Consider the following 24743-nt stretch of genomic DNA (forward strand, 5'->3'; position numbering starts at 1 on the left):
CTGTCAAAATAACGGAAAAATTATTTAAAAATCAAGCCCTTGTGATTTATTGTAATTTAATCATAAAATTAATACATAGTAATATAATTTAAACTCTGTAAGGGGGCCCAGAATGGACCACATGGAAAGCAAGTTAGAGAACCTAGCCAAGCCCAGTCAAGCCCAACAACCCTCCAATAAAAGGAATCAGTGGGTCTTTGCAGAGTAGTCGGCCCACGAGCAAAACCCACCCACGAAGCAACCCACGCATAAGAAACTCGGACGGCAGGGGCAGATGTGACTTGCCGCCCTGACACCCCGATGACACCCTACCCTCGGGAACCTGTGTAGGCAGGTGGGTGGAAAATATGGAGAACACTTGATCTCCGGATAGCAGGCATGGAATGGCTTAACATGGAGCGTCTGCAGGGAAAAGTGAGTCTGAGAGCCACACAGCATTGATGGCGCCACTCCCTAGACTGTGCACCACATTAATGACACCGCTCCAGAAGCCACGCCGCATTAAAGAACTCTGACTAAGCAAACAGTTGAAGTGACATGGATTCCCCGAAGCCAGGCGTGATTCATCCCCACTCAGAAACCTAGTATAAAAGCCAACCCTCAAGTACGAAGAACTCTATCTGATTTCACTAAGCTCATGCGCGAACTACTAAGAAGATATATTAACTTTAGCATCGGAGACTCCCTGGCCTCCACTAAGACCGCCTAATTCTTCGTGTTTTCTCAATGGAGCCAAAGAAAGACTCAAGACCCAAGTTGCTGGAACCCAGCCCAAAGGCCTAAGAAACACTAGGTTAAAAATGGTGTCGTCTATGGGACCTCTATAGACTTCACGTGTCCATCGTATACATGCGACAACCCGTTCTCAAACAACTCGGGGACAAGAAGAAGTGATGTCAAAAACATGGAAGTGAGGCTCACCACAATGGAACAACTAGAAGGAAAGCTAACTACTGAGGTGAAGACCCTCTCAAAAGAGAACGAGACGCTCAGAGTAGCCACCAACGAGCCAGAAAATGAAGCAAAACCAAGTAACAGCAAGCACGTAGGATCCAGAAACGTAAGAGGAGGTGACGTGAAGGAAGAAAGATAAAACATGCAGGATAAGCTATGACCTTAAAGGGAAATACGAAGAAATGGCGAGAAAGATGGGCACATCGTCGTCAGTAGACCAATTGCTTACCAGTAAGGGCCTACCCTACACTGAGGAGGTGATGTCTATGCCCCTACCAACAAAGTTCCGGGTTCCCCTCATGGACATGTATGATGTGGCTAGAGACCCCCTTGAACACCTAGAAACCTTCAGAAACCTAGAAACCTACATAGTTTCCCGAGAGAAATGGCCTACAGAGCTTTCCCATAGACTTTGAGGGGGTCGGTGAGAGTATGGTTTGTGTCATTGGCACCCGGGTCCATAGACAACTTTGGGGAGCTAGTATGCATGTTCCTCACACAATTTATGGTGAGTCGGAGAATAAGACTCCCCACGATGTACCTCCTCACCATCAAGCAGGGGGAAGACAAAAGTTTGAAGACCTATCCAGGTTCAACAAAGAATGAATGACTACGGACGACCAGAACGAGAAGATAACTTTGGCAATCCTTTTAGGAGAAGTGAGGCCGCAATCCCAGTTCATGGTAGAATTGGCATTGAGAACTCCCTCCACGGTGCAAGAATTCATGAATCAAGCCGACAGCTTTATTAATATTGAGGACACACTTTGGGCCTTAATCGAGCCAAGGAGGAAAGAACCGGAACACGTAGAACAGAAAGGGAAAGCACTGACCAGAGGCAAGGCTCGCGAGAAGCCAAAGAAAGGGCCATGCAACAACAGGAGAGAAGAAGCCCAATGAAGGCACTGGGCTTCGATTTGACCTGGCGACGCTCACCATCCAGAAAGATGACCGCCAACCAACCAAAAAAGGCAATTACAAGAGCCCTAGCCGCCATTATTACACCTACCATCAATCCAACACTTATAACAGTGAAGACTGCCTTTCCTTGAAAGAGGGAAGAGAAAAGACTGGGCAGTTGAGGCTAAGATACCCTCCTGCCAAGGGCCAAAGAGGGAGTAGAGAAGGAGATCTCGAGAAAGAAGTCTGGAGAGAGTCAGAAGGCCAAGGAAGGAAAGAAGCCTGAGGCAAAGGGCAGCAGCGTAGGGACCCCAGCACGATTGCCCCCGCATGCCACACCAAGAAGGGACGCCCTTGGGGAAAATTATAACCATAACAAGAGGATTCGCTAGCAGGGGCACAACCTCATCCAGTCGGAAGGCGCAGGCCAAGTGAGCGAGATACATAGAAGTGTATTCGGCAAAGTGCCACCCCACCAAGTATGGGAGAAATGAACTGGTCCCCATCATTTCCTTTGGAGAGGATGAGGAGGTGGGTGTCCTTTATCTGCACAACGACGCCCTAGTAGTGACTATACTGGTCGCCAACCTCACCACTAAGAGGATCCTCATAGAGAGCGATCATTCTGCAGACATCCTATTCTAGGAATCCTTTACCCGAATGGGGGTAGATGCCACCTGCCACCTGACTCCAACCAGCCCCGATGCCACCAAAGGGTTTCTCCAAGCATATGGTCCAGCCGGTTGGAACAATCACATTGTCCGTCTTGGCGGGCAGCACCCCTCAATAGCCTTTGTCATGGTCAACTTCCTGGTGGTAAAGGTTCCTTTAACATACAATGCCATAATCGATAGACCCACTCTCAGTAGTCTAGGGGCAGTAACATCGACCTACCACTTGAAGATGAAGTTCCCGCCCTCTTAGGGGGTGGGAGAAATTCAAGGAAAATAGGTCCTGACATGGGAGTGTTACATGCAGGAACTAAAACCAAGGGATGGCGGGATGCACATGGTCCACTCCCATAGGACGTCGAGCATCTATGGAAGTTTTGTGGCGAAAGAACTTGATGACTTATAATTTATATTTCCATGTTGATTGTGTAAATTATATTAATGAAAATGTGACTTTTCAGGGATAAAATACATCTCACATATCTCGACTCCTTACTTCAACAACGTAATCTACATCAACGTAATCTCCATCAAAGTGATCTCCATCAACGAAATCTCCATCGATGACTACTTACCTCCTTGTGAGGCATCAAAGGGGTGAGGTACGCCTAAGACTACTTTATCCCTCTCACGGTGGAGAGCGGGCCAGCCCATGGCTGCCCGACATTTACTTTCCTCATGAGCCTCAAAAGGCAGGAGCGGGTGCAATCCCAAACTGCCTGGTAACTTATCTCCCCTAGGGAGGTAAAGGGCGAGATGCGCCTTAAGGCCATCTCGTCCCTCCTGCGACTAAGAGTTGGTCCAGCCATCGGCTGCCTGACAACTTACCCCGACATCCGTCATGACGAAGAGTGGGATCAGCACCAGCCTGACCCAACACTTACCTTCCCCGTGATATCAACGGGCGGGAGCTGGTCCAATCCCAAGCTGCCCGTGATGGTTAAATGGTGGGCATGCAGCCCAACCTCCCTCACATGAAGAACGGGTCCAGCTTCTCAGTTGCCTGACAACTTATCGCGCCCCCATCACGGCGAAAAGTAGATTGGCTGCTCAGTTGTCCAACACTTACCTCTTCATGAGTTACCTCTTCAGCCAGCCCTCAGCTACCCGACACTTACCTTCCACGTGAACGTCAATAGGTGACTGGACCAGAAACTTACCTTCTCGTGGGAGGTAAAGGGCGAGATGTCCCTTAAGGCCATCTTGTCCCCCCCGTGACGGAGAGTTGATCCAACCCCTCGGTTGCCCGGCAACTTACCCCAACCTCTGCTGTAACGAAGAGTGGAATCAGCGCCAATCTGACCCAACACTTAACACTCCTCTCCCAGTGCACTTCCCAAAGCGTGGGAATGAAAAGCTAAAAGCAAAGAAAAGAAAGAAAGAACCCAAGAAGAGAGAAAAAAACATGTATGAGAGGAACTCTATTAACATTATTGCAAAGTACTTCCAGGAGTCACTTGGCTTCACATATTTCTCCTCCATCCTCTTCAACCCCCTATGAGCAACCTCATGCTGAGTCTCGAGACACTCAATTTCACCCTTTGAGCAACCTCATGCTGAGTCTTAAGACTCTCCATTACACCCAAAAGGCTAAGTTGCACAAGCTCTCTCCGCTTGGTCCAACTTAGCCACATATACCCAACAGTGCTTCTTGGTCTCCTCTAGCTCCGCCTCCAAGCGGGCCAACTGATGCTGACCATTGTCCCTCTCTTCCTCCAACAACTTGGCCTTGAGGTAGCAATGGGCTATCTCCTGTTTCACTTTCGTCATATCACTTTGAAGGTAGGCTGCATCCTCATGAAAAGTAGAGACATTCCTCTCTAGTGAGCTGGAGTAAGCATCCACGTGGGCAAAGGCAGCCTTTGCCTTATTCCTCTTAACCCTCACCTTGATGACCTCTTAGTGGGCTTGAATTGCGAAAGACCACAACACTCGTACCTCTTGTTCTAGCTCGGCCCTCCCATCAACAATGTAGGCAAACAATGAGTCAACTCTCTTACGTACCAATGAAAGTCGATTAATAGAGGGATGATAAAAGAAACTAGACCAAAGAAGAGCAGTAAGAAGCTTATCGAGGTCAGGAATCTTTTAAGCTTGTCTGCTGTATTGCAAACATACTTAGCCTTAGTGTTATTAATGCTCGAACATGACCTAGAAGGACAGGACTTGAAAGGGTGAGATCCGGAGGATCTGTGGGCAATCTAAGGAGCCACGCCTTCCTCTCGGAGAGGCCAGACTCAAGCTTTTTAGTTGCCCATGTTGGCAGGAAGGAAAGGGAAAAGGAATTCGGGGTGGAAGATCCAAGTCCCCAGGCATATCCGTCATCTGCTCACCCAGATCTTTTGCATCACCCATGGGAGGAGTTGATGGCATGGTTTCCTCCATTACCACCGGCGAAGCAACCTCTGGCTCATACGAACTGCTAAAGAGGGAGGAACATATCAAGACCCTATCCTTATCAGATCCACGACCAAGGGAATATTTTGGGACAAACCCCTAGGGACAAAGGGAAGAGTCGGCTTCTCACGACCAGAAATTGTGGAGGGAATAGAGCGAGAAGTGCAGGCACTACCATCAACACCACCGAGTGATGCGTCCATAGCTGGGTCAAGGAGTACCTCGAAGGTGGTTGTGCATGCCCTGGCATCATCATCCAGGGAATCAAGCACCTTTGCAACATCATCGTAGGGCACACCAAGAACAGGTTCGTGAGAACCCCTTGAAACAGGTTTGAGGAAGGCTGACAAAATGGCCATCTCAAGTTCTTCCTCATCCCAACTAGAGGCATCAGCTAGCCCCTGATCACCTTGTGGGGTAGAGTGCAAAACCAATGAGGGCAACGGAGCAGACTGGGTGAAGGACAGTAAAAACCCATCGCTGTTGCAAAATTGAACTCCCTGTCCGGGCTAGGTGGTTCATGCTGAATCAATCCACTAGCCCCTGATGATGACAAATGGAAAGGGAACTACCCGCTTGGATCCTGAGCTACTGATAACTCCCATTGGCACATGAACCACCTTGCCCTCAGTACAAGGTTTTTTCCCCTTCCCCCACTAGAGTGCTAGAAGTTGTGGCCACTAACCGGTGATCTTTCTGGCATCACCATGAACTAGTTGATGTTGACTCTAGTTAAAAAACTATAATTGCAAACCTCCTTCTGGTGTCCCTCGACACAGGAGAAGACTTTCTTTAGGCGAGCCTGCTACCAGTCGGGCAGATTAAGGGAAAACTCTTTGTCGACTAGAACAACCCCCTCGCCCCCCCCACACGGCACAAACGGAAAACTCTTGACGGGCGGCCTTGCGGGTAGGAAATTCCCAACCATGACCCAACACAAAAAAGAACCTTTTAAACCAATCCTTAACACAAGACAATCGGGGTTCCAAGTGGGTTACCCGGTATTTGGTACGGGAACAAAAACTACACAAGCTGCCATCATGGCACTGTATCGTGTGGGTATAAAAAACTCCTTGGCAATTAGGCCAGGGTACTCCTTATCCTCGGCTCCCAGGACAATGTACCAAACAATGCAACATGACAAGAGAATCCTCCATGCATTAGGATGGAGCTGTGAAGGGGGCAATGCAAGATGATCCAAAACATCCCGAACGGGACAACAAGATGGGAGTCACAGTCTGTTCGAAAACATAGAAGGATACAACGTGACCTTCTTAACATATCCCTCCGAGTTGATGGCACCATGGTGAGCTCTTGGTACTTCCAAGACGATGGAGTCAGGCACTTCGTAGGAACTCCTCACTGTGTCTAGGTCCAACGAGGTGGTGGCTGTAGACCAATTGTACCCCTCAAAAGATTGAGGGTTGTTCTTGCTAGAGTCCTCAGGGTTTCGAGGAGACCCTTCGGGATGTGACAAATGCGAGCCTCAAGATGAAAAATTGGAGGTGTTCTTGGGCGCCATTAGCAACAAAAGGAAAGATTAGAGAAAGAAAAGCAAGTGGTTTTCAAAGAAAGGGAAAGAACGAGTAGGGAGCAATATGAAAGAATTGATAAAAGCTACGACTTGGGGTTTAAATAGGAGGACATTGTCTATTAGATGGTTCCTAGTAGGAGAGTGGCAAGTGATTGAGCTGAATTATTGTATATTTTATACATTTAGAATAAATATATTTCAATTATTTCATAAAATTATAATTGTTTTTAGATGGATAAATGGTTAAGAGGCATAAATCCGAGTTGTGGCTTAAATTAGTTAATAGTATGGTTTATACTTAATTTTATAACTTGTGATTAATTGGACAATATTTCTTCACGTGCACAACACATCTTTAATATTTTATTCCTCCATTTAATTTTTTTTCTTCTTTTTTCTATTTGTTGAGATAGGCCAAAAACGCAAGCTAGGAAGATGCTAGGCAACACGCGAAGACACAAGGCTGTTGGGGAATAGAAAAAAAGAAATACGCAGGGGACGAATGCATGCAGCTTGAAGAACCTCTAGGGGTCCAACTGCCACTGCCCAGCCTCCCTCCACTACCTTCCACCTCCATCTCCAGCCATCTAGCTTGCTCTCTATTCCCTAGTTTTTTATTTAGTTTTAGCTTAAATTTTATGGTGGATTTTTGAGATCTTTGGCATAGAACCATTCAGTTTGGGCATTTTATTTCCTGCTTGTTTAACTTGATGTTAATTTTTTTTTTTTTTTGCTCTTTTAAACTTCCATTAGATAGGTATTACAATGGTTATGGAATGATTTTGTGAATTTTGTGATTTGAATACAAGGATGAACCCTAGAATCATGACTTTGGGGCTTTTCAATTTTCAGCTCGTATTACATCAATTATTCCTAATCTATCTTAGTTCTTGGCTTAGTTTTGTTAATCTCTTAGTTCCATTAGACATTAGATTGATTAAGGTTTAATTAGGGCTTAATTAATTTAGGTTTTACTAATTAAATTTTAGTTAATTAAGATTGCTTAGTTTAGTTGGTTTCTTGATTGTTTAATTTCAATTTGTTAGATTTAGTTGTTAATTTTGAGTCTTGCAATTAGTTTGGAAATTTTTGTTGGTTAGTAGGGAGGTAACTTAGATTTAATCTATTTTGCTTCATTAGTTGGTTAATGTTTGATTAGTTAGCATGCTTTATAATATGGGATTTAACTAGTTCCAGATTTAATGTTTAATGTGCTCTTAATTAAATTAGTCTATTAAGTTGCTTCTTGGTTAATTAATTTCAGTGAGTTTAGTTTAGTTATTAGTTTACTGCTTTGTATCTTGGTCCTTTACTCTTCCTTGCAACACTCAAAAATCCAAAAATATTGAATCTAGTCCACGACTAGTGCTCTTTTTATTTCCATTGCACCACTTTTATTTTCACTTTGTGAATATTTTCACCAGTTTACACGAGTTTAATTTTAAACAACTTTCCCCAATGAGACTATTTAGGAATTTTATTTCTAATTATTATGCGACAACCTCCTACACTTAGGACAACCTTTGTCCTGCTTAATCTAGTCCTTCCTTTTGTATTTTTTTGTTTCCTTGTACAACCCTTAACTCTCGGCTGTTCTTGTAAATTGGACAACTCATTCTTTAAATATACATGACATACCACGTTGTCTGGTGTGGTGAGATTTCTCAATTCCATTGATTCTTCTTTTTCTACTTGGTACTAGAGCATCCAAACATGTCTTCCGCATCTATCAATGTTGGCAATTTGTCACACTACGACTCAAACCAAAAACTACTCTCTATGGCGTGAACAAGTTCTCGCCTTAGCCGAAAGCCAGGATCTCGTTACCTACCTTCTTGGTGAAATGCCTCAACCACCTGCAATACTTCTAGCAGTAGAAGGCTCTACCGCTGCACCCATAGCAAATCCAGAATACCAACATTGGAAGACTGCAGATCGTCTCCTTCATGGAAGGATTGTTGGGACTCTTACAAAAGAGACGCTTGGTCTCGAGATTAGCCTAGAAACCTCTGCTCAAGTCTGGTCAACCCTCAAAGAAGCCTACACACAGTCATCTCAAGAGAATTCCAACTCACTCAGCAACTTACATACTTGAAAAAGGAACCAGAAACTTCTCTCAATGACTACATTTGCAAATTCAAGAGCATTTGTGAAAGTCTAGTTGCCATTGGCCCTGGGGTAAGTGACAAAACCAAAGTGTTTTCTTAGCTCACAGGACTTGGAGCACGCTATGAGCTTTTTACCACCTCAATGCTCAAGCCTCCAATGCCAACGTATGGTGAAGTTGCTCCTCTACTCTAGAGATACGAGACTTGCATAAATTTCCACACTCTTGAGCCAGCTCCCTACACTGCATTCTTTAGGTAGGCTAACTCTTCAGGTCCTCTAACAAAGGAGGAAGAAATACCAATCCTCTTCCATGGGAAAAGGTTTTGCACCGGCCAACTAGTCTACTTCTAAGCCTCGAAATCTCAACAACTCTGGAAACTCAACCCCTCGTGAGACAAATGGAGAGACACCACTTGTCAGATCTGTGGCAAGCGTGGGCATGTCGCTATTCACTGTTGGCACTAATTCAATCATTCCATCCAACCAGACAATCTACCTTAAGCCTTGTCGGCTCTTAATCCTCATACTAAAACCAGTCATGAGGAATGAACGTCCGACACAGGTGCCTCCGCACACATGGCTTCTCATGAAGGTAACTTAACCAATGTTCATCCATACACTGGTTTTGATCATGTTCTTATTAGCAATGGAGAATTTTTACGTATAACCCATGTGGGAGATACTTCCATTGGATCCAGTGACACTCAGATTGTTTTGCGTGATGTGCTTTTAGTTCCTGAGTTAGAAATGAACTTACTTCTGATTATCCAATAAATTGTGAATTCACTAACAGTGGCTTAATGGTAAAGGACCGAGTAAGAAGTCTGGTGCTGATGAGGGGCATCAAACATGGTAATCTATATTCTGTTCGTGCATCTCCAGTAGCTCTTTTCTCCACTAGATTTCGAGTTGTCCCTTAAGACGTATGGCATAGTAGCCTCGGCCATCCTCAAGCTGTTGTGGTTGCACATCTCCGTCAGTCTGGATTAATTCAAGTTATTTCCAATAAAGCAACTCAATTTTGTGAAAGTTATCAATTAGGAAAATTGTCTAAACTTCCTTTTTCTAGTTCGTCTTCTAAGACTACTACACCCTTTGATAAGACTCATGTAGATTAAGGGGGACTTGCCCCAATTACTTCAGTGAATAAATATCGTTATTTCAGCTATTGTCGATGACTTCACCAAATTTATTTGGTTAATTCCTTTAAAGATGAAGTCTGATTTTTTCTCTCAGTTCCTCTTATTCGAGAAATATGTTCTATGTCAATTTTATAGCCATATTAAGATAATCCAAGCCGATGGGGGAGGTGAATTTGTTAATCACTCTTTTACCAATCATCTTCAAAAATCTGGGATTATTCATCACATTTCTTGTCCATATACTCCTGAGCAAAACGAGACAGTTGAAAGGCTCCCTGTGCACCTTTGGTTCACGCTGTTTTCCTTATGGTACAATAAAGGTTGTAAATTTGATAATAAATCTCTACCTTGTGTTTTCATGGGCTACAGTGATAGGCACAAAGGGAACCGGTGTCTTTTCCCTCCAATAGGTTGAGTTTTTATCTCTCACCATGTGGTGTTTGATGAATCTGTTTTTCCATTCAAAGTTTCGGATATGCACAAGGTCAGCTCTTCTGAGCCCATGGTCACCACCTTCAAGGAATGGATCAATGCTATATCACCATCACCTGTCGATACAGCTAGTTCAAGCTCACCTCCAATAACCAACACTGATGCACCCATGATTGATTTACCTTTATGGCAACCCATTGTCCTTTCTGATTCGCTGCAAGAATCGTCACCTATAAACTCTTCTCCAATTTACATTGTCTCTACCTACAATGCTCATGAAACCAAGGACTTATGTAACAGCCCGCTAGAAATTCATTGGCGGAATTTCTATTGACTTTAGGAATCTCGTGAAAATCCCATAAGTTTTTACGAATCGACCTATTGCATAGGTTTTAGTCTGTCAACATAGTCAGTGTTATCACTCACTATGCTGCTAGAAATATGAGTTTTATTTGTTTGAGGTGGTTAGAAGTGTCAGAATGCATTATGGTCTACGCCATTACACTCAGTAGATTATTTAGGATTTTATGGCACAATATCCTATTTTCATAATTTCGGACGAAACGTCTGTTGGAAATTGTGAAATTATTTTTAGGGACACTTCGAGGTTAAATTTCGGTAAAAGATTTTCACTATAGGTTAATATGAATATTTAGGAATTTTTAGTACTAAGTTTATGATTCACTTTTTCGAAGTGAATAGTAACCTCGGTAAGCGCACCAATTGCAGTGTTTCGAAATCACAGTGTGGAATGTCCAAATTGGATTAGAGAAGTTTTATTTGGACACTTGGCAAGATCTTAGCCACACTTAGTGAATAATTTTAGACACTTGGCACCATAAGGAACGTTTGTTGGATTTGAAGGAATCAAGGTGTGAGATCATGTCGCTTAAGCAAAACTTTGTTTCATCTGCTCAACCAAATTGTGCCAGATCAAAGAGGTTTTCAATCCTAGTGAAATTCTAAATGGTGGGAATCCAATCGAAAGCCCAAAAGCATGGTTGAAATCAAAACCCTAAACGGTTTCCCCAAAACCCTAAAGTTGGCCTCTAAACATTTTCTAATCCGATTTCTAGCATTGTGTTTAATCACTTGATTAAATCACTTCCACATGCTATTAATCCTTCAAATTTGTGTTAGAACATCATTATTCAACCTTGTTAACCTTGAAAAATTGATTGGGCCAAGTGATATTGGATTTGGGCTTGATAGCAACCCAAACCCTCTTTAAACCCCAAATTTTAGGCCCATTCGGTTTAGGCCCTTTAAGGCCCACGAATTTGGTCACCATAGGATTGCTTCATGGCTAAGTTTTGTACCCCCACTTGGCTGGCCAGATCTGTACAAGAAGAGCCTAGAAGGTTCTTGAAAGACATAGCTAAAGGGCCACCTCACTCATTCACTCTTACACTCCACCTTAAGAAAAGATCTTGGTCTGATTTTTATGAGAAGAAAAGGCCAACACTCAACCATTCCTTCAGTCCTATCACTTTACATAGCTTGTGTAAGAAGCTCTTCAGTCCACTTCCCACGAAAAAGCAACTCTCCTTTACACTTTTCCTTCATAGAACACAAAAGACACTCTCGGACAGTTTTTCGTACCTCTTTTGAATGCCTGTTTCGAAGCTTTTGTAAGTGTTTCCTCGCAACGTTTCCTTCATGAAAGTTGTTTCTTTTGGAGTCTAGTTTACGTGGATATCTTATTTGTTTCATTTGGAGATCATTTGATTGGTAAAAAGTTGTTTAGACCCCAGAAAGGTCATTCTGGGCGATAAACTGGAGAGTGTGTTATATTTTGGAGTTTTGACCAAGCTAATGAATAGATCTTGGTCCGAAATTTTTATGGAGTACTGTTAACATGTGTATATGATTATTGGTTGAGGATTTGTTGCATGATTAAAAGTTTTTGTGAAATATTTTCTTAGGTCTAGAAACTTAGAAACTGGAAGAGGAAAAACAGTTTCTGTTTTGAGAAAGTTTAAATCTTTTATGGTTTAATCTTATTCCAATGGCTTTGATATTTTATTGGAAGATCCTAAGCATCTTATATACATGTTAGAATGTTATTTTGAAGATATTTGATGTTAGTTTCGAACATATGAAATTTTATGGAAGGAGATATTCGGTTAGGGCAAAGTGATGATGTTCTTGGCTAAATTTATGTTTTGGTTGATGTTTACCCATGTGATCTTGAGTTTGAAGCTTGGATCTATTTTAGGACACCTTTTTGAACCATGTGATGTTTTAGTTTGAAGATCACTTCTTTATAAGTCATAGATCAAGAGGTTGATCAAAACAAGTTAGAAACAAAAATCTGTTTTGAACTTAGAAGAGAAACCAAAAAGTTCAAGTATGGTTTTAGTGATTTTGATGACTTTTGTTCATGATTAAAAACATGATTATTCTTAGGAATATGTTATGAGTATAGTAGAAAAAAAATTTTAGTTTAATCATGAGTTTTGAGATTTGAAAGAATTACAACAAAAATAAAAGGAAATAGCCTTTGTAAGTTTCGGCCCTATAGAGTTTTAATAGTTGTATTTATTTTTAAATTTTTCTGAATTAATATTTGATTTTAGGACAAAATTTACATAAGGTATGTAAATTTTGGTGATTTTTTGAGTTAGGATGCAAAATCCTTAAGTTAGGGGTAAAATGGTCATTTTTCCACATGTAGAGGGTAAAATTGTAATTTTACTCTAAGTTGATATTTCTCCATATTCATAATTGTTAGTGATTAAGTTCTCATTTTTAGAAATCACTACTTTCAGTTTCTCGTGATCACACTTGACTTTTGTCTCGAAGCACGAAGATCGAGGTAAGTTAGCTTTTAACTTACTATCAATTTAATGTGTATGAGTGATAAGTGAGGGAACTAAAGTGTATGTATTCATGTTAACATATGTGCCATGTCAAGTCATTACATATTTATCTGTTACACAGAATTTATTCTGTCATGATTTATTCATCTGTTACACAAGATATTCCGTCACGTATTTCTATACATTGCAAGTATGTCATGTTAAGTTAAGTATGCCATCTGTTACATATATTTCATGCCACGTAATATTCACTGTCACATATTACGCTATGTTAAGAAATGTTGTCTGTTATATGGTTTGCCATGTTACGAAATGTTGCATGTTACATGTATGCCATGTTATGAAATGTTCTCTGTTACATTTATGTCTCGAAGTATGTCATGTCTTTCATCTTAGTTCATGTCACGTTATGCTACGTCAAGACTTCTGTCTTTTATGTTACGTTCATGTTACGTTACGTTACGAAATGTCATATATGCCAGTTAAGTTATTCATGTCAATCACGACCCTAAGCGCTAGGATGGGGTAATATTCTAGTGGAACTCCTTTGTTCACACTAGAGTGTCTAAATAGGTGTGAAATTCCCTAGGTTGAAGAAGTACAGTCAACAGGTTATGAATGAGACCTAATTAGCTGGTCACCGGAGTGCGCCAGACACTAATGCCGATGGTGCCACACATTATGTTACATGTGTCCACAGTAAGTGTGGCACAAACAAATAAGTCATGGGGCCACAACAACTGTGGAGCATATACACTACGTGAGACACAACAATTGTGACACGTAGAATACGTGGGGCCACAATAACTGTGGAGTACGTATTAACGCACTCACAGCTGGTATAGAAACCTGTGATGTGATGCGGTAATCGGTAGGGACACACGGCTCAAGGGGATCTGTGTAGCACCCATTTGGTCACTTTAATGATTAAGTCTATTGAATAAGATTCCAAGTTCATGCATTTCACGTTCAAGTCATGTTTCACGTTATGTTATGTTCAAGTTTACGTTCACGCAATCATGGTAATCCCATAAGACAAGAATATGTTCCAAGTTCATGTTATGTTATGTTCACGTTTACGTTATGTTCCAAGTTCACATTTATGTTATGTCATGCTCAAGTTCATGTTCAAATTATGCATGTTCATGTTCATGTTATGTTTCAAGTCCATGTTATGTTTCAAGTCACGTTCATGCTAAGCTTCAGTTTCAGTTTAAGTTATGCCAGTTATGTTATGTTGTATGTCAAGTTATGCTATGATTACTTACGATTTGATTATGCATTCATGCTTTTACTGCCATGCATGCATCATTAACCTGTGTGGAAGTTTTCTGTTAACTTGCTTTGATTTGTAATCAAATCTCACTGTGGTAGTCCCAACTACCATTCCCCCCGAATGGTAGATTTTGTTACAGGATCTGAAGGAGAATCGGGAATCGACCAACTGGAAATGGTCGACTAAGCGACGATGCGATGTAGGTGTTAATACAGTAGTTACCTCAGATTACTACTTGTATTTGCAGAGTTCAATCTCCATCACTCTTTTGATCACAACCATATGGATTAATATTGTGATCTCAGTTATTTAGTATGTCATTATGTATGAAGTATGTTTTAAGTATTTGGGATATTTCGGTTTGGTGCATAGTATTGCTAAAAAGAAAAATTATCCGCTGCGAATATTGCATAATGCTAGATGCATGTTAGGAATATTGCATCTTACATGTCATGAACGGGGGCAGGTAACCTTGTGTTGCATGTCTCGACGCTTCAAATGTCCGTCCGATCCCAAGCGGAATTTGCGGGCGTCACAACTTAAGTAAGCCCCGTGCCTTCAACAATCTTCCATCACATGCGTACTCGGGCTTAGGCTGGAATTCGAAAACCGAATCCAAAGTATGCTTTACTTCATTCTTATGATTCCATTCCTCAAGAACCTCGCACAATTCATGCCGCATTGTCTCACCCTGGATGGAAGAAGGCTATGGAGGATGAGCTTGCTGCCTTATCTCAAAACCTGGATATTAGTTCCACATCAAGATCCCATGCATGTCGTTGGCTCTCTCTGGGTGATTAAGACAAAGTTCAAAGAAGATGGTACGTTGGATCGCCTGAAGCCACACTTTGTGGCCAAGGGATATCTTCAAATTGACGGTATACATTTTTCATAAACACATTCTCTCTATTGCCATGGTTCAAGGATGTAGCATTCGACAACTCGACGCGACGAATGCATTTTTTCACATTTCCTCAATGAGCGTGTTTATATGGAGCAACCTCCAGGATTTGAATATCCGAATTTTTCCAACCATGTATGCTTGTTGAACAAAGCCATCTATGGCCTAAAACAAGCCCCAAGGGCGTGGTTTGACAGGTTCAACACTTTTCTTCTTGCAACAGGTTTCCAATGCAGCTCAGTTGACCCAAGTCTCTTTATCAAAAAATCTGAGCAAGGTATCTTGGTGTTACTTCTTTATGTAGATGTAGATGACATAATTCTTACGGGCTCAAGTGTTTCTTTAATTCAAACTTTCACGGCAACTCTACGTACTGAATTTTTCATGAAAGATCTTGGCAAGCTCCATTATTTTCTGGGTGTACAGGTCTCACATCTTTCTCGTGGTCTTTTTCTTCACCAAGCAAAGTATAAGATTAACTTGTTGGAAAGAGATTCCATGCATGAAGCCAAGCCAATCAACACTCCCATGTGCAACAAAAATAAACCTTATTCCCCCTCTTCCCTTTACAAGGATCCTCGCCATTATCGATCCTTGGTTGGAGCTCTACAATACCTCATGCTGACTCGGCCCGACATTTCTTACAATGTAAATTATGTGGCTTAGATCATGCAAGCACTAACTGATAATCATTTCACCATGGTTCATTGCATTCTACGGTACATCAAGGGATTGTCGACCTCGGCCTCTATATTCAATCCTCTAGCACTTTTGATTTAATGCCTTCTCCGATGCGGATTGGGCAGGTTGTCCCTTAACTCGTCACTCCACCACTGGATATTATACCTATCTCAGTGGTAATAGAATTTCTTAGCGTGCAGAAAAGCAATCAACTGTATCAAGATCAAGCTTTGAAGCAAAATACAGAGCTCTGGCAAAAGCAACTGCAAAGTTAACATGGTTAACTTTCCTTCTTCGTAACTTGGATATTCCTCTTGACTGTGCTCCTACCTTGTTTTGTGATAATTTGAGTTCTTTATTCATGACTGTGAATCCAGTTTTTCACGCTCAAAGCAAACATATTGAACTAGATTATCACTATGTCTGTGAAAGGGTCTCACTTGGTCTGCTAGTTACTCAACATGTCTCAACTCACTCCCAGATAGTTGATGTCTTCACCAAACCTCAATCTCGGGTTGCCCTAGAGCTGTTACGAGACAAATTGTGCCTAACCACCATTCACAATTTGAGGGGGGATGATAAGATTATTCAAAATTCAAATGCTAAAGATCAAGACACAGCTGCCACAATCCCATGATTTCTGTCACAGCAATATCCATAGTGATTTGTTGTTAATCTGATCCTTCCTTTTGTATTTTTCTATTTCCTTGTACAACCCTTAACTCTCAGCTATTTACTTGTAAATTGTACAACTCATTCTTTAAATATACATGGCCAACCACATTGTTTGGTGTGGTGAGATTTCTCAGTTCCATTGATTCTTCTTTTTCTATTGAAATGTCAGGGACAAATCCCACAATCCCCGTTGCATGAAGAGACATGGGAGCCAAGATATCACACGTTACCCCAGGCATGGAAATGTGTACCACCGCAAACGATGAACACAGGTGACTGAAGTGATGTGGGGTAGAAAAGTAAATTCTTACTGTACTCGTACAATAAGAATTCAAGGGGTAACTAGATGGATAGATATTTCACCAATCCGGTTGGGCCTAATCCATCTCGCCAGGGCCCAAGAGCCAAGTACTATAAGCCCAATGAACAAGAAGTAAGGAGGGCCATGAAGTTTAGCCCTGAAAATATGCCTCCAGGATATTAAAGTCCTTTTAAGGAAATAACCGTTGAGGGGATCTCGAGCCTTCTTAGTAAGGATAGATATATGAGATATTCCCTTATAACAATATATCCTTATTAATTTATTGACATCCAGAATGTGATACTCATCACTTCTAAGATCATCGGAGTAAATCATGCAGTTTCACTATCCTTATAGGTTGAGCAAGTGCCTAAATAATGGACACCAACTAGTGATTCGAGGTAACTCTTTACGACCCTTTTGAATTCATACTTGACCATCACAAACACTTAGGCATGTGAGGTGTTCTACCCACCGAGCCCTCATGCTTCTTTTGGTGTAGATTGAGTGAGTTCGTCGGTAGTGGTGTGAAACACGTCTTAACAATCTCATCTCCATAAAACTTTCTGATAACTAGGGACCAATGTTTTATATTCAACCACAATTGAGAATAAGAAAGATGTAACCTTCAAAGTCTATCTTCCTCATTTTATTCATCATCTCAATTTCTATTATATTTTATATTTCTATCATATTGTTGATTTGATATTATCTCTAATAGAATAATCCAAAGTATATAGCACTATCATCCATGATTGCCTTTTAGAAGGGAATACTAGAGGAGAAGGCACAATGACAAAACGACACCTAACAAAAGGTTTGTGTTCAGAGGCAACCATGGTCAACAAAGACAACAAAATTTGAATTGAGGGGAGTCTAGCGATCAAGACTTACGGATACTAAACATTTGACTAAGAAAGGAGAGAACAAGTTTGAAATTGAAGAGAGGCAAAAGGCAAGGAAATACAATAGGCAAAGAGAAAAAAGTCTCTTTCATAGACCTTGAGGCCAGGGTATCAATAACATGTTATCGAAAATCTAGTTTTAGATATATCCATATGCCTCAAGGAGGAGATTGGAAGAGATACAAAGTGTTTATCGAGAGAAGAATGCTGATTGCTAAGATTTGCAGAGGAGAGGAAGAAATTCTAAGGCCTAGTTGCATAAACCTAAAAATCAACGGATCCAAACCTAGAACCCACAGATCCACACCACAATATATAGATCTAGAAAAAATAAACATAGATCCAACAAAATATACAAAGAATATGCGTGAAAAAAAAAGGCCTCTTATGAGATGTTGAGATGATTTGAGATAAGATGTTTTATGAAATTTTGAGAAACGAAAGATAAAAAGTTAAGTAAAAATATTATAATGTTAAAATATTGTTATATTATAATTTTATAAAATTATTTTTGTTTTGAGATTTGAAAAAATTGAATTATTTTTTGTGTTTTGTTTGAAAATTTAAAAAAATTATAATGATTAAATAAAAATTTTGAAAATTTGAAATAGAAAAATGTTTGTTTTTGAATGCTGATCATCCAAACCAACCCATGAGCAAACCCAGTCATGGAGAATAATAAAATAAGATCAAGAAAAAGAGGAGGGGATGGAGAAGATGGTAAGAAGAAGTTGGGGTGTAAGAAAAAGCCGGTGAACCGGTACTGAGTTTGGTTCGGTTTGCTACCAGTTTTATTTTCATTAAAACCGGTCAAAATCGGTCCGGTTCTCATTTTTCTTTTTATAAAACCGGATTGGACCGAACTAGACCAGTTCATATATATATTATAATTTTTTATATTGTATATAATTTTTATATGTAATATATAATTATATATAAAATAATCTTGTATTAAATGATAAATTATTAATTAATATAATATTATATTTTAAAATCTTATATAACTATAGTCTATTGTATTAATAATTATACTAATACTATATCATTATATATTATATATTATAATATATCACTATAGTTTTATATACTATAATATACTATTATATATATATTATATAATATAGTATATAGTATATTAAAATCGAAAAACCGGACCGGAACCGTTAAAATCGGAAATACCGGTTTAAGGGAAAATTAGTACGGAATCGATTCTTGAAAATACAAAATTGATACATACTGGTTCAGTCCTAAATTTTATCTAAAATTGGATCAAACTGAACTGGTTACACTCTAAACAAAAGAGAAGAAGAAAAGTTGGTTGAATTAGAGAGAGGGATGAGAGAGAGGTGGATGAAAAAAATGTATGGGTTGAGAGAGAAAAATTGGGTTTTCTTTATATACTGGTCCAGGTGGGCGGGTACCCTACTCGCCCCTAGCATGCCTGATCCCGAACGGTGGGCTGATTGGCCACTCCAATACTAGGTTGGTGAGGATGGATGGGCCAGTCCAGCAACCCTAGCCATTTGAACATTTGATAGGAGTTAGATATGAAGGACTCGATTGGAAATTTTTTAAAAAGCATATATATATATATATATATATATATATATATAAAAAAGGAGTAAATCAAATTATCTCATCTCATCTTATCTCATATAATTATTATAATTTTTTCAAACTCTTATACAAAATATAATAAACAATTTAACTTTTTCAAATTCTAAAATAAAAATAATATTATAACAATATTTTATTCAATTATCAACAAAATATTTTCTCTTATCTCATCTGAATTGCGTAACCAAAATTTGAAATGAAAAACATCGGGTTTCTCAAATCTGACTTCATCAAATAGAAACCTTCTTTTTGCATCCTCAAAATCGTGTAAATCTTTGAAACACCAACTATAAATACTTAGTGTCGACTCATTTGATGTGTTTATTCTTCTCACTTTAGATCATAGAGCTCAAATAAAAATTCTAAATTAGCCAAATATGGAATGCAATAATGTTTGACAACAAGAACTACAGAGAGAGAAGATGATACAACAAGAAATATGCATAACTACTCATACTAGATCATCATCTTTGTTCATTGAACTTATTGCTAATAAAAGAGTAAAAGAAGAAGAAATAAAGAAGAAAAACAAAGAGAACAAAGTACTTATATAGCATCATTCATGCGAACATTTGAGTGATGTATTCATCCACAGTGGTGTATTTGACATCTGGGTATAGCTCAGAAGCCTCCACGCCAAAAGATGGCTCAATCTCAAAGTTGGTCTGATCTCCCTTTACAAAGATTGAGTGGTTGATTGATAATATCTTACTGATCGGAAATGGGGACTCTGTAAGCATCACAAAACATTATACAATTAGCTTATGATCATGATCAAAACATTCTGCAGTGCAGCAGTGGTATCCTTGAAATCCAGGAAAGGTTTTTTTTTCAAGTAATTACGTACCTTGTATGTCCTTCAAAATCTTGTCTTCTGGAACATAGGTTTTCTCAAGAGTTTTGCCAATCTTGTGTTCCCAAAGGGCAACAAGCTCATTGAATGAGTAAAAGTTTTTAGGAGGCTTGAGGTAGAGAATCTTGTTCAGTGTTCTTGGGTCATCCACTGCTCTAATCGTATAGGTTCCTATGTCATCTTCCTTGTTAAAAATAGCTGCATGCATGATAATAATTATTTTATTTTATTTTAAAAAAATCAACCAGTAATTAAATGGATTATACCATTATCTACAACTGGACACATTTAGGCGTAACATTTAGCTACGCCTGGTTTGGATAAAAATATTATAAAGTTAAAATATTGTTAATTAGTTTAATTAATATTATTTTTATTTTAAAATTTAAAAAGTTGATTTTTATTTTTATTTTTATATTTTGTTTGAAAGTTTGAGAAAATTGTTATAACTAAGTAATGATTAGATAAAAAAAATTGAAAATTAAGAATTTAAAATTAAAAAGTATTTATATTTAAACGGTATTTGGATGTTGTGATGAGTGAAGATGAATTGAGATCATCTGTAAAACCAAACAGGTACTCTCAACTCATACCTTTTAGATAAAAAGGGAATAAAATTTCAATTTCATGTTTGGTAGTGTAAAATATGTGATATTTTAGGGGATATTTTAGTCATTTCACCTTATATTGGTCAGTAAAATGATCAAAATGCCCTATATTTTACTTCATAATAGATACTATATATATATATATATATATATATTAATTAATTCGGTTGAAATGGAGAAAATTACCTTTGTTCTCACATTTTACATGAGAACCAAAGGCTCGATTTGGATATACAAAACTATCACATCTCATCTTATCTCATCATTACAATTTTCTCAAATTCCTCCATAAAATATAATAAACAATTCAACTTTTTTAAATTATCAAATAAAAATAATATTAAAAAATATTTTTTAATAATATTTTATTCAACTTTTAATAAAATATCTTATATCATCTCATCTGAATTGCGTAATCAAAAGAGACCTAAATATTATTGCAAATTAAGTTCACTAATTACCTTGGGTATTTCCATCTCCATAGATGTAGACTTTGTCCATGGGAGGAGCAGTAACTTCAGGCTGTGCCAATATAGGTATAAAATAGCCAGCGAAGAAGTTGTTTACCACATAAGTGTAGGGGATGCCTTCTGCCTCCACTGCGCGGCGGATTTCCGCCTTCGTTGCAAATGCTTTCTTCGCCGGCCCAACAGCATGCACACGATCCACATCGTTCCCAAATTCTGATGGGAAGAACTTCTGAATATATAACAAGTCATTTTTGCATATGAATCTCTGAATGAATATATAATATATCAAAGGTGGCCTAAGTACATATTATTCATCAGAAGATAAATATTTACGAGCAGTGCTACATATATGTACTTATAATTTTATTTACAATTTTATGTACAAGATATATATATTTTATTAGTTTTATTTTTAAATTCAAATTTTAAATTTTAAATTTTAGAATTTTTAGCATATCAGTTGTTGACACATCAACATGCATTCTAACCTAAGTAAAAATTGTAAGTACATATAGCATTTTTCAATATATATATATATATATATATATATATTTTAACAAGAGAAATTATATTTGCAAGCATGGAGTGTATAAGCGTCGCATAAGCTTTTTAAAAAACAGTAAGTAAATATAGAATCTACATGAAAAAAATAATTTTTAATAATTAATCACACTCTTTTTCAAAATAACTGTGCAACACTTACACATGACTTCACAAGTACTGTATCATATATCATTACTCTTTTAACAAAAAGTAGAACAAAACGAAGTAGGAGCTGGTGCACCATGCTAGTCATGTATTGGATTACGGATATCAATCCTAATTCATGGAGAAATATTTTTGCGAGTGTTTAATCACAGCTACCACGCCTAGTTTGTTTTTAAAAAATACCTTATCTTATTTAATTATTATAATTTTTTTAATTTTTAATATAACATAAAATAAATTTTTTACATTTAAAAATAAAAATAATATTTAATTTAATTTTTTAATTTTAATTTATCTGATTTTATTTTATCTTATGTATAAAAACAAACGAGATTTCTTGAGTCGACGTGGTGGGGCTCCGGCTTCCATAATTTCTTTTCAGTCGTGTGGTGGGGCTCCCATATTCCCATATTCTATTCTCTTTATATGGAAAATCTTCCTTTCATTTTTGTCGGAATCTTCCACTTTAACGTTTATAAAAATGGATATAAAATGTTATTTTTTTCGGAATTTGAAAGTTTTAAATGAAAGAGAGACATACATAAAATTGACCTTAAAGTATTAATTGAACTGTCCAAAAAATCGATAACTGTAGTAATAAATATTACAAGAAAATTAATGATATACATACAATGAAAGACATAAGATTATATAAATACTCTCATTTTAAAATATGATTATATAAAAAATTATACATATATTATTACTCAAATTACAATACTAAATTTAGATCTGTTCCAATTATTGCTCCAACAGTTCCGCTATAAGAAAATTATTAATTTGTGACCAGTTATTTTCAGTGAAAATAATTATTTCTTATCAAAATAAGTCTGTGAAAATCGCAAATAATCCGTTACAAATGCTTATTTTTTTGTAGCGCGAAAAATTTAAAAATATTTAACAAATGAGTAATGATAATTTTTATTTCAAAATAATAAAAAAAATTATAAAAAATAACAAAATCACGGATGAATAATATTTCTCTAAGCCAATATGTTCAATTAATTAAAAGAGAAGATGACAACAAAACAATATTATAATTGCCAACCTTAATGTTACCAGCTTCTTTAATGGCAGCAACGATCTTAATCTGATCTGCAAATTGAGGTGGCCCTACCGTTGATATCACTACATCCACCTGCTTCATTGCCTTTACCAAACTCTCATGGTCATAGAGATCTCCCTGCAAAATCATAGGATCACAGATTCACGGGAATACCCATATTGTATATTACACTCTCATTTTATTTTTATTTTATTTTATCGATTTTAAGAAAAAATTAATAGGATGAAATTAAAATATAAATGTAATGTAGAGCATGTACGTACATGGAGCAAAGTGACCCCTAAGTCGTTGAATTTCTCGACGAGTTCTCGCTTTGAAGGATTGGGATCGGAGAGTGTGCTCTCTCTGACCAAAGCATAGGTGGGATGGCCAGCCTTTGTGCTCGCTTCGACGATGAATTTTCCGATGTAACCGGTGCCTCCGATGATCAAAATCCTGCTTTTCATAGCCATCTATACCAAAGTTTTCGAAGAAATTAAGAGAAATTTCCAACAGTAGTCTAGGAAGTGGCCGTGGAAATTTGGTAGGGGAAAAGGTGGAAGGCCTCTTATCATGATTTATGAAGCTGTGGGGAGGAAATATTTATAGATAAGCTCGGGGTTCTGCATGGGTGGAGACCAAATTGTATTATTTTTATTTTTATAATAAAAATAAATTTATTAATTGACATGATTTCATATGATATGTTAGATTTATTTTATAATATAAATAAATAATTTACAATTTAACGTACTATTTCAAACAACATCGTCACGTTGTAAATTTATTTTTATGAGATCTATTTATGGTTAAATATTTTTCTTAGTATTATAATATAAAAAGAATTGAAAAGAAGATTGATATCTTCGTTTATTTTAGTAAACAATACTCATAAACGCGATTGTTTAGTGAACACAAAACAACGTTTTTAAACGTGATTTGAACTGTGTTCGGTGTGAAAAACAAGATATATATTATAATGTGGCCGTAGAAGAGAAAAGCCAATCGCCACCATCGACCTGGCCAGTGGCCCCTCGTAGCATTTATTTAATTGCAAATCGTGCATCCAGCCTTTTTCTCCACCTTAATATCAATAGTATGTGTTCACGTACAGCTAAATTGGTCTACCACTTCGATCGGAACTGCATGCCTTGTGTTGTACTTTGCTCTATATCATCAATATTTCTTTTGTTTGTACAAAACTTAATTTTTAGTGAAAAAAAACAAAAATTCTCAATATATGATTCATTAGACTACAAAATATTCAATTTCTTTAGAATAATTAATATGTGTAGTTCTATTTTTTTGAAGAAATTAGTACTTTTGCAACTTTACTATATCAAATTACCTAATTAAGTTGTTAACATATTAGATGATGTATATTGAATTTATATTCGAATTATGGTATCAACGACAACTTCAATAGATTAAAAGTTACATTGTTCTTTAACCATCGTAATCGTAAGCATATAATTTCCTATACTGAAACAAAAGAATGGAAATTACCTGAGAATCTTTTTCTTGAGAACCGCACAAAGTATACACAAAGCAATACATTTTCGTTCTGCCATAGCCATCTTTGCAGTGTGGGAAAGTAAAGAGGGTTTACAAGACACTCTTAGGGGTCTTTGTCTTCTCATACCAGCTTTCTACTTTTCTTACAAGTTATAAAAAGCTTTAACCTACTCAGGGTCATGTATACTCGTGAGTAATTTGAAAAAAAATTACATTTTCCAACGGGC

General features: G+C 38.0%; 1 protein-coding gene across 3 annotated transcripts; it reads right to left on the minus strand.

Moving 5' to 3' along the window:
- Positions 1–859: 859 nt before the first annotated feature.
- LOC118348784 (phenylcoumaran benzylic ether reductase Betv6-like) lies at positions 860–23576 on the minus strand. 3 transcript variants are annotated; one of them, XM_035691279.1, is made up of 8 exons: positions 23286–23563; positions 23005–23139; positions 21240–21477; positions 20165–20368; positions 19899–20047; positions 19102–19109; positions 15572–15573; positions 860–873 (listed from the first exon to the last, which is right to left on the minus strand). In XM_035691279.1, exons 1-8 carry the CDS (start codon positions 23472–23474, stop codon positions 866–868), a joined length of 933 nt encoding a protein of 310 aa, XP_035547172.1. In that variant the 5' UTR covers positions 23475–23563; the 3' UTR covers positions 860–865. The 3 variants fall into 3 exon arrangements, with proteins under 3 accessions (XP_035547172.1, XP_035547171.1, XP_035547173.1); XM_035691278.1 differs by lacking the exons at positions 860–873; positions 15572–15573; positions 19102–19109 and having other exon boundaries at positions 19694–20047; positions 23286–23576; XM_035691280.1 differs by lacking the exons at positions 860–873; positions 15572–15573; positions 19102–19109 and having other exon boundaries at positions 19694–20047; positions 20165–20341.
- Positions 23577–24743: the final 1167 nt, after the last annotated feature.

Source organism: Juglans regia, chromosome 6 (genome assembly GCF_001411555.2).
Source record: "Juglans regia cultivar Chandler chromosome 6, Walnut 2.0, whole genome shotgun sequence".
NCBI lineage: Eukaryota > Viridiplantae > Streptophyta > Magnoliopsida > Fagales > Juglandaceae > Juglans > Juglans regia.

Coding starts and splice junctions, on each gene's coding strand:
- LOC118348784 (XM_035691278.1), bottom strand. CDS start 23,474: ATGGCTATGAAAAGCAGGATTTTGATCATCGGAGGCACCGGTTACATC. Junction 23,140..23,285: donor TAGGGGTCACTTTGCTCCAT/GTACGTACATGC, acceptor ATGATTTTGCAG/GGAGATCTCTATGACCATGA. Junction 21,478..23,004: donor AAGAAGCTGGTAACATTAAG/GTTGGCAATTAT, acceptor TTATATATTCAG/AAGTTCTTCCCATCAGAATT.